Source organism: Pieris rapae, chromosome 22 (assembly GCF_905147795.1).
Source record: "Pieris rapae chromosome 22, ilPieRapa1.1, whole genome shotgun sequence".
NCBI lineage: Eukaryota > Metazoa > Arthropoda > Insecta > Lepidoptera > Pieridae > Pieris > Pieris rapae.
In genome coordinates this window covers 2279489-2290093 of record NC_059530.1, presented here as the reverse complement: position 1 = coordinate 2290093, position 10605 = coordinate 2279489, and the positions used below count along the sequence as shown (strand labels likewise).

The 10605-nt window shown below is 31.5% G+C and overlaps 2 protein-coding genes across 3 annotated transcripts; one reads left to right on the top strand and one right to left on the bottom strand.

Moving 5' to 3' along the window:
* Positions 1-44: 44 nt before the first annotated feature.
* Positions 45-5708, bottom strand: LOC110992527. 2 transcript variants are annotated; one of them, XM_022258393.2, is made up of 5 exons: positions 5613-5708; positions 4771-4840; positions 1362-1542; positions 629-831; positions 45-284 (listed from the first exon to the last, which is right to left on the bottom strand). In XM_022258393.2, the coding sequence occupies exons 2-5, from the start codon at positions 4833-4835 to the stop codon at positions 86-88; spliced, it is 648 nt and encodes a 215-aa protein (XP_022114085.2). In that variant the 5' UTR covers positions 4836-4840; positions 5613-5708; the 3' UTR covers positions 45-85. The 2 variants fall into 2 exon arrangements, with proteins under 2 accessions (XP_022114085.2, XP_022114084.2); XM_022258392.2 differs by lacking the exon at positions 5613-5708 and adding an exon at positions 5527-5588.
* Positions 5709-5789: 81 nt separating this feature from the next.
* On the top strand, positions 5790-10580 carry LOC110992524 (zinc finger protein 724). Its single transcript, XM_045633189.1, has 9 exons — positions 5790-6044; positions 6240-6353; positions 6517-6659; positions 7075-7258; positions 7615-7823; positions 8632-8745; positions 8821-9018; positions 9822-9927; positions 10443-10580. The coding sequence occupies exons 1-9, from the start codon at positions 5946-5948 to the stop codon at positions 10497-10499; spliced, it is 1224 nt and encodes a 407-aa protein (XP_045489145.1). The 5' UTR covers positions 5790-5945; the 3' UTR covers positions 10500-10580.
* The last annotated feature ends 25 nt before the right edge of the window (positions 10581-10605 follow it).

Sequence of the window (10605 nt, the reverse complement as noted above, 5' to 3'; positions counted from 1 at the left end):
ATACTTTAAGTATTAATTTAATAGCTTTAAATAATAGAAAATTCTATAAAACGAGTATTTATTTCTTTAGTACTACAACAAGGAATTAATACATTTCCTTAACGTATACACGGTCGTCAAGATGTGGTGGTTCGGTTACAATGAATGGTTTTCCGTCTAGCTGGAAATCCGTATAAAGCCGTTTGAAAATACACTTAAATCCACGCCTCTCTGCCGATTTGGCAGAGTACGCACTGGAGGTTTCCATCCGGAGTAATCTGATATTATTTTCCTTTGCTGCATTCCTGCAAGGAAATATACTTCAGTTAGCAGAAACTTAATGTCTAATAGGTAAGCTATTGAAGTGGGAACAAACGATGCAGCAATATGTAAGTAATAAATGTTTTTAAGGTTTTTCTGTGAATTTTTCTCTACATAGGTATGTATATAAACCTCATAGTTGAAGACGTAAGATTTTAACTAACAAATCAAAAAATAGCGTTTGATTGCAGAGGGGTGAAAATTACCGTTAACGAAAACGTTTCGGAGAAGTATAGGAACGAACATTCTATTTATATTTACATATATATACAAGGAATATTGGATATTTGAGGACATTATCACAAGCTTAATATTATATATTACTTACTCAACTTCAATCATTAACCGATTCATGACTCCTTTATTCCGCCATTGTGCGTCAGTAGACGCCATCTTGACTTCAATCAAGTTCACGTCATTTGGAAACTTGCTCCATATTTCTGTTAGCATTTCACGAACTATACACATTTGAATGATTGTTTTATATCTTGGAGATCGGCAATCTCTTAGGGCGTGTGTATAGATTGTCGGCTGAAATATATATGTGTTTATATTGTCATTGCATACTGAGAGAAAACAAATTATTAGGTACTTATTATTAAATAAATAAATAAATGAAAATACATTTCGTGTTTTGACGAATATGAGATTATTGTGTTAACTCAACATCTATTGTGTTTAAAATATATTTAAATACAAATACAATATTATTAAAAATTTGCACTGATATTTCAAATACATAATAATATGAGCAGTGTTAGCGTTGTAGCTTCACCGTGCGAATCTCATTTCTGAGATCGTAGGTTCGATCCCCTGTGCACCAATGGACTTTCTCACCACATTTAACATTTTTAATGATAGAGAACACCGTAAGGAAACCGACATGCCTTAGATTCAAGCATGTGTCAGCGTGTGGCTGATCACCGACTTGACTATTGAATTGAAAACTGATCCTAAAACAGATACAGACATCTGAAGTACTTAAAAACGGCTGTAACGCTGATTTTTATAATATATAAAAGAACTGTTTCAAATACATAAATCAATTTCATACAACTCACATTTGCAACCGGACAAATGTCGCATAAAAGTGCACCGATAATGTTGCCATCGCTATCCTTTGCTTGAAAGGACACTCCTGGTAAAATGTGCCTGCAATATTCGTCTGAATCAAATGTGTCATCGTTCTCCGACGTGCAGTACCCTACAGCCTTGTAAATCGGCTCATCAACATAGAATGTCCTGAAATACATATATAGTTCAACTAATAGCTAGAACTTCTCATGATTTCATCAGGCCTTTATTAGAAGGTTAGGTTTTTAATGCGGACTTTAGAGAGCAAGATTAGAATTTAAGCGATTTGTAGTGAAATTAGTCATACCGACACAAATCCACAATTTAAAATTTGATTTTCAAATGTTGAGTTAGTCTTTAAATAATAGCCTACCTTCTTAATAAAACGTTAAATCTTTGCTGTTAAATATTCAACTACTACTTGGGACTGTTAAAAGCTAAGATGTTTAAATATATCTTTGAAGATTAGTACATATTTTAGCTGCAATAAGAAAGAAAACAAAAGCGAATCATTAATTTACTAGAAGTAATGACGACGAACTGCATGCCTGTAACCTTCCTTACCGCTGAATTTATTGATTAAAAGCAGACAAGACAGACTATAAACTGTAGCGAAATAATGACCCATTCACAAGGAATTTGTGACGCCAATGATATCTAGACAACACTGGATTATTTAAGACAAACATTCACTATGAAAATACTCTTTAACGTATAAGCTTTTAAGCGATTTAAATAGTTAGTTATATGTTATGTAGCTATGTTGGGTAGTAGTAGTAGAACGATGTAAGCGCAGAGAGCAAAAGACAAAATGTACCAAATTTCAGAACTTTTTTATATGTTGGCTTGTGACTTCTTAGGTAGGGAGCTGATAGACGACCAAAATATCTATATATTTTATATTACAGCTCCGTGCAATGCGTTGCATTTTTACATCTACCTCCTGTGATAATGAGACGTTGATGTTAGCCTTAGGGTCCTTTCAAGTATAACGTAGGCTGATTTACCTACTGCAATTTATCCCCCCCCCCCCCCCCTTGTCAGCAAAACTCGTTAATTTTAAATAAACGTATAGCCCAGTCATATTAGGGCTTTCACCTCGGAATGAAAGATAATAAGCTGCAAATTGGTATGAACCTTTGTTTTGTCATTCTAAATGTTGTCTCAAAAGTCACAATCGTTATCGTGTCCGCGTCTTAAGATATTCAAGGTCAAAGGTCACAAAAATCGGTTTTTCGCGAATATCTGGCTTCCTATCGGTTAAATGAGATTTGCATTTTTTATAAAAGTTGTAGGCTATAAAATTCCCTACAACTTTTGTTTAAACTTTTTTTTCATACGACCAACCGTTTTGAAGGTAGAGCGCGAAGTGCACATCGTACAGTCATATACGGCCTAATGCAAGGTCAAGCGTAAGATATGGTTATCAGTACGTTATAAAGTCAATTATTTACTTGGAAATTATAATTATTAAACAATGCCTATTATTTATGTACTAACTATTAATTATTTATATTTAATTAAAGTAAGTAACTTGATTATTTATATATAATTATTCATATTTAACTATTTAAGTATAAAATATTAATAATTCTGGATTATATATTTTAGTTTTATTTTAAGTTAAAATGATAGTAAGAGTATATATTTTACACATATTTTTATTTATTATTAAATACGGCATAATATACATTTATCAAAATGTGAGTTCAAATATCAAAAGTATCTTTGTTGATTTTAATTGTAATGAAATTGGAAATGGAAGCTAATTATCTTCTTCTTCTTCGTCTTCTTCTTCTTCTTGTCGCTCAAAAATGTTCGATTCATTGTCATGATCCTCATTATCTGTCATGTTCATCTCCAAACCTTCCAGAATATCGGGATCATATGTATTTTCTTCATCGGGATTACTTGGATACAGTGAAGCGTTGAGGCAAGCTTGTCCGTTGCACTGGCCGCAAGCTAAAGAACATTGTAGCCCTGATTTTCTGCATCCACAGCGGGAACCACAACCATTTTTGCAATTGCAAAATATTACGTTTAGTAGTTCGGCTGGTGCTGGAGGTAATAACGTTCGTATGGGCTCCAGAATTTCATTTTCAAGCATCCAGCCCCATTCTTGAGGTTCTAAGTCCTTCCCTAACCACGTTTGAATCTGGTAGTAGACACGTTTTATGTGTTGATGAGCTGCTACACTTGTTGGTGGAAGTGTTGACAGTTGTACAGGTTTATTTAGTTTTGTAAATTTGATGAATTGCGTGTAGCGGAAATGATCAATGTTGTCCTCAGATTTTGGAGCATTATATAATGCCAACAAGATGCGCACTCCATTTTCTAATAATGTTTGTTTTGGGCAGTTTTCTTGTTGAAATACTTCCACCAGTTTATCTAAATCAGGAATTTTTTCCAATGCTCTAGTAACATAAAATAATATATAATCCAGAATTAATAATATTTTATACTTAAATAGTTAAATATGAATAATTATATATAAATAATCAAGTTACTTACTTTAATTAAATATAAATAATTAATAGTTAGTACATAAATAATAGGCATTGTTTAATAATTATAATTTCCAAGTAAATAATTGACTTTATAACGTACTGATAACCATATCTTACGCTTGACCTTGCATTAGGCCGTATATGACTGTACGATGTGCACTTCGCGCTCTACCTTCAAAACGGTTGGTCGTATGAAAAAAAAGTTTAAACAAAAGTTGTAGGGAATTTTATAGCCTACAACTTTTATTAAAAATGCAAATCTCATTTAACCGATAGGAAGCCAGATATTCGCGAAAAACCGATTTTTGTGACCTTTGACCTTGAATATCTTAAGACGCGGACACGATAACGATTGTGACTTTTGAGACAACATTTAGAATGACAAAACAAAGGTTCATACCAATTTGCAGCTTATTATCTTTCATTCCGAGGTTGACCCCTTTTCTTACCTAATATGACTGGGCTAGTATTAATTGTTTGTAGGAATCCTCGAAAATGCATTTCGTTTTCAAGCATAGACAATATGTGTAAAAAAGTAAATAATTACTGTTGACGTAATCACCAAATAAGAAAACCATAGACTCTCCCCTCCCTCTATAGTGCTTACGTAATACTTGAAAGGCCCTTTATAGATTTTCATCAAGTCCAAAGGCAGACGAGTAAACGATTGTAACTTAACAACTGACAACATACGACTAATTCAACGTATTGATAGGAATTAAAGTTGGGATAATCGGAAATACGAGCAAATCAAGCTAAATGCTCGCCAGCTCCCTAGCAATATGAGGCGTATGAAAACTATAACACGAATATTTAAAATGAATTGTACGCTTTGGTTATTTGATTTAAATAAAGCAAAGCATAAGTTTTCCCTGTAATATAATTATACCGTTTCATGAATTTCAGCACAGCCTCTACATCGTTTTCAGTTATGGGACTAACGGAGAAAGCCATTGTTCCTAAAATAATTGGATCTTTTAAAATATCCAGCAATCATTTCTACAGTTACCTGTGTTACTAGAGTGTTCTTCAAGTATTATAGTAGCCTCTCACAAAAAATTGTGAAAATGGGCATATGTATTTAATATACACATTTTTATACATACAGGTTTTAATGCTTTTGTTTATTTTGTTTTCAATATGTATTAAAAATATATTAGGTTTTTTTGTTGGGTATTTTCGTGGGTACCAACTTCCTGTTGTCCCTTAGATTATGGTTAAGGCTGCAATATATGCAAAAATCTGCACTAGCAGTATTATTTACTTTAATGATAGGTAATATGTAGTAGGTAATAGGTTAGGTCCATACATATGTACTGGACTAACGCAGGAGTAGAAAGCATAGATCGTTAGGAAAACTTACGTTATAAATTATCTATATAAATAGACAATATATTATTTCCCTATTAACCAATAAACTCATAAAAAGTTTCAGGACTAGGTATAGGCTGTTAATATACAGCTAACAGCGCTATAATTACTAAGACTTAATATATCTATAAAAACTTTCCAAGTTTATAAAACTGCTAGCATCATATTTCGCATACATAAAAATGCAAATAGTAAAAGTAATTTAATTTGTAAGTGAAAATTAAGCTGAAACTGGATTATTGAAAATGTAACCATGTATAAATACAGAACTAACCTTAAATCGTAATGTTTTAATATAAAACTAGTAAAATAATGTGAATTCAATTACAAAAAAATATATAGAAACAATTAAAGACCAACCACTAAAAATATGATAAATTAATGGATCATATTCATGGATGACAATTTGTTATTTGATAGCTCATGCCTCATAGCCTAAAATTTAAAATACGAGGCAGTCATGACTCACGAGGAAGGTAAGGTATGATAATGGCATTACGTTTTGATGTGCTTGAAGCACAGACAGAACAATCAACACTGAACAGTGAACACACTACTCGAATTCGGCTATTTTAGTCTGTGCCCTGTGTGTATATTTGAATATCGGAGATAATAAAAATATTATTTTAATTTTTCTATTGTAAAGACGTATTTAAACTTTAAACATATATTTCATTAATTAATCATTTAAATATGGATAAAGAAGACCAGCCTTGTAATATATGTTTACAAAGACTGGGTTCACCATTGGGTTTAAAATGGATGAAATTTTTGGAAAAATTTGGTATTCAGGTAATTTTTACTTCATTTCTTTTACTGCTACGAGCTCACTTACAAACCGTAAATAATAAAAAACGTATCTTAATTAAAGAACGAGAATACTACCGACTTCTATTTTTTTTTTTTAATCCTGATTTTATTTATAATATTCCCATTTTTATTTTGAAAATTACTCAAATATTCAGTATCATATTATTTAAATTTTAGGAGAACAATATATTTTTATGTAAATGGTGTTATCATACCCTTTTGAAGATGGAAAGGTTTATATTGCTTTTGCTGCATCCCAAAGAGCGGGAGATACATATGGATCCAGAATTGGTAGGTAAAACTTTTTACTTATAAAGGATCATTTGTCATCCTTTGAATGGCAGTTTCAATTATCAGGTGCCCCACATAAAATATTTTATTAAAAAATATTATCTTACGCAGTACTTTCCACTACATAAACATTTAAAATTGAAGTACTTAATACTGTTTCCAGAATATTCAGAAATTGGATTCCATTAATATACCACCTACAATCAGTGAAATATACATTAAAGAAGAAACTTATGAAAATAATGTTGATAATATTGGAATTGATGATTTAGACTATTCAGAAGAAAATGTTGTTGAGAATATAAGGTAAGCATACTACATCATCTTTACTGTTGATGTTTTTGTATTTTTTTACAAATATCAGATATGTATAATAAAATTACCATCTAGCCTATATAAATATTGTTGCAAATTAATAAAATTATTGTAAATAATTTTCTAGTGTGAAGTGTACATCACTTATAACTTTTGTCATTTAGTCAAGTAGTGTATTGATTGCTTCTATACTAACATACTAGCTGTTTAGCTCATTATATAAACCAACCATATTATTATTGAATAAAACTTAAATTTTTGTACAAATGATATACCTAATGGTCACATTCATTTGAACAATTCTAGTTAAATAAATTGCCTTTTTTTTGTTATTCTTGCTTATGAAAGAATAACAAAAATGAATTAAAATTGTTAAATTACAATTATAGTATTTATTTTATTTTAGTGAAACTAACGCATACAACATGAACTTTGAGGTAACATACCTGTCACTAGATGACCAGAAAAATGAAATATTATTCAAAAAGAAATCAGTCAAATTTAAAAACATGTTGTATAAATGTGAAAAATGCGGAATTGGTTTTGTGTCACATGAAGCATACAAGGATCATAATTTGAGACATGATAATGTGAGTTTATTTTACCATTTAAATATTATTGCTCGATTTTTTTAATCTCAAATCCAGAATCAAATAAAAAGTCGGGCCAACAACCATGTTCACCATATACAGATCTTACAGTGTGCTACTTGCATTTTTGAGAGTCATTTAAGCCACTAGGCCAACCTGTTGTTTTAGTTGTATAGAATTATTTTAAAATTAAATTAGTTGTTCATTCTTCTGCATTGGATCTAATCCTATAGTGATAGGGTCTTAAAGTTTTTATGCCACACAATCACAAGGTTACAAAGGCACTACAACAACTCAACATTGCAGTTGCAATTATTGCATTGCAGGTGTCGTTACATGTTCTGTAATGCTTCTAGGATACAGCGATACACATTTGTCCCATATGCCACTTGCATTTCAAATCTCACTTGGTGCTGTCCCAACACAAATTATCACATAAGAGGCGATTTAAATGTATGCTGTGTGGAGTAACTTTTAAGCGGTGGGCCCATGCTGTGGGTCACCGATTCCATTGTGGGAGTGAGCCTAGTCTAACAAAGTGTGATCAGTGCCAGAAGATATTCGAGTGAGTGATGTTTTTAGTAAATTGATTTCATAAGTTTATAAGTGGCTATTTGTGTTAAATATTGTATTATTGTTTGATGATTTGCTTTTTTTAAAAGAGTACCGAGAGTTTTTTACGCCGGCTTTTTCTCTCGCCCTACAGCCTCTGTCTTTGCCGATGAGTAGGGAAGCCTACAGATTGGAATTTAATAAGGTGGAAAAAGTGATACCTTGATGATCTTATGTTCCAAAATAAACGTATTTAATTTTTATTTTAACAACAATGTGAAGCTATTTGATGTCTACACTTAATTTGGCCATTGATACAACCGAGCTATGCTAGGATTGCCTGCTATCAAATACTTTAACCAGTAATTTCAATCAGTTGAAAGGGTCCATAACTAGAATGTTTAATTTCTATAAAACTATTTTAATGTTAATAATTTTACTACTTTCAACTGGCATTTGAAATCATTTATTTTGTCATTTAAAAATGTAATAATATTTCTGTTTATTTTATTCTTAATTTTTTTTTCATTTTGGACACTTCTGAAATTATAAGTAAATGTAAATGCATTTGTAAGATAGCATTCTACGTATACCTCGCAGGAGGAGTTGCAAATTCAGAAATAGATTTTTAAATTTTGGAAGTGTGGGTACTTCCAAAAATCATTCAACTACCTACATAAGTTTTTTTATAAATTAAAAACTTTACAATTTGCTAATGAATATACTTTTAATAAATATTCAGCAAAGACTTTATTATGGGGACGGCACTCCTGTATTCTACTTCTGTTGCCCTCCATAATGGAAATTAAATTTCGTTTAAGCAATCAATACGCTCTGGACATTCATAAGAAAATACATTCACGTAAAGAAAAATATATTTGCGACGAATGTGCCAAGTGTTTTGGAACGAAACAGCATCTCATCATTCATTTGAGGTTCGTATTCTACTGAAGCCACAAGGCCAACACTGCTCAATTAGCCTATATTTGTCAAAATATTATAATTTTTAGGATGCATACAGGTGTGAAGCCCTTCAAATGTACGAAGTGCGATAAATCTTTCTCGACTAACTCCAATTTGAAGACGCACAAAGTGGTGCATTCTGATGAGAAGATGTACTACTGTGTGGAGTGTAATAAGAGTTTTAAATCTGAGAAAAGTTTGAAGAGGCACTTTGCAACCACGTCTAAGCATGTTGATGAGAAAATGTAAGTGAGAAAAGGGGCACATAAAAGTAGGAAGGTAGATTCGAGGTCGACTTAGAGTCCTTCAAAAATAAGAGCGTACTAATTCTTAAAAGGCCGGCAACGCACTCGCAAGCACTTTGCGGCGGGATCACATAACGGCAGGTGACCGGTGACCTCTTGTCAGAAAATTCTAGAAAAAATTTAAACAATAAAAATATTTCTCGAAATTAACGTGTCCCAAGATTCTGAATTTTTGAATAACTTTTGTTCTCATCTACGACGATAATAAAAACTAATACTAGTTTTAAATACATATACTTAATTAAATTTATCCAAATTGGTCTGGCTAATAAATAAAATGTTTTTCTTGCAAGTTCTCCGACTGCTTGTTATATATATTATGTCTTTCAGTAAATTCCAAGTCCGTTTTTCTTGTTTCTCTATAAACTGTCGATTGCTACAGACGCGTCCTACCCACACGCAGAATCGCCACAAAATGGCGGTCAACGGTAGCGGGGGAAATCACGGTAGAAAGAGACAACATCTTAGTCAGTTTTCAGAGTCAGTATGTCAGAGTGCGGTATTTCGCTCATGTTCCGCCGCCAAATAACTTATAACGCACAGCGGAACTCTTGCGATTTCGCCGTGGTGTGCTAACAGTATTAATATCGAAATTCTTTTGTTTCAACTTTTATGAAATCGCATTTCAATTTAATAAAATTGATGCAAAATAATTGTAAAAAAATTTCCTATACTTCAATGTTTCTTAAATTTTGAGACTCCTAAGGAAAGAGACAGATATATACGTCTCATTTGTATTTTAGGTACTCGTGCGCAGACTGTATGAAATTATTTACGTCAGCTATGTCTTTGTCGTCGCATAGGCGAAGCACACATTTATCCACAAGTAAATGTTTTATATGCGATAAGGTAACTTTATTTAAATGTTTTTAATTGTATCATAATTTAGACCAATGTATGTTAAGTATAGGTGACCCATGCAACTATTAAGTTTTGAAGTGAAACTTCTTTTTCGCCATTGGAAAAAAAATTACCGCCACATTTTTCCGTTATGCGCGATCTTAAACAATATATTTCATATTTCAGTTAACATAAGCCATTAATAACAAAAAAATATAATAACGATAATGATAGTAATAATTCTATGCAATTAATGAAATTCTGTAATAATCTTTGTAGTAATAAGCTAAAATTAAATAATTAATTTATTTGTATTCATATCTTAACTTTATCTAACATAACTTTATTTAACCAATTACTGTAAAGTTGCATATAGTAGATCATTTTTCGAAAATAAGGTCAAAGACGATTCACTTCTTATGTGTGTACACTAGACACGCACACATATCTTTTTGAACTTTGTCCTTTTAGAAAATATTTTTTATGTTTATGATAAAGCCATTAATTAGGTTTTAAAATTTCAGATATTCTCAAACAAGTCGAATTTGAAAAAACATCTCAAGATTCACTGCCAAACATAATGGTTCTGAAGGGATATATGTATTTGAAGTCATATATGTTTTGTTTCCAAATAAATAAATAATAATAATATAATAAATATTATTACAGAAACGTTTTTTTTCTTTT

Bases quoted from the DNA above. Each gene is read 5' to 3' on its own strand.
- LOC110992527 (XM_022258393.2), bottom strand. From the start codon at position 4,835: ATGGCTTTCTCCGTTAGTCCCATAACTGAAAACGATGTAGAGGCTGTG. The intron at 1,543-4,770 runs GTATAATTATAT...TATGTATTTCAG, and splicing joins GTGCTGAAATTCATGAAACG to GACATTCTATGTTGATGAGC. The intron at 285-628 runs GTAAGTAATATA...ATTTCCTTGCAG, and splicing joins CGGTTAATGATTGAAGTTGA to GAATGCAGCAAAGGAAAATA.
- LOC110992524 (XM_045633189.1), top strand. From the start codon at position 5,946: ATGGATAAAGAAGACCAGCCTTGTAATATATGTTTACAAAGACTGGGT. The intron at 7,824-8,631 runs GTGAGTGATGTT...ATTTCGTTTAAG, and splicing joins CAGTGCCAGAAGATATTCGA to CAATCAATACGCTCTGGACA. The intron at 8,746-8,820 runs GTTCGTATTCTA...TATAATTTTTAG, and splicing joins CATCTCATCATTCATTTGAG to GATGCATACAGGTGTGAAGC.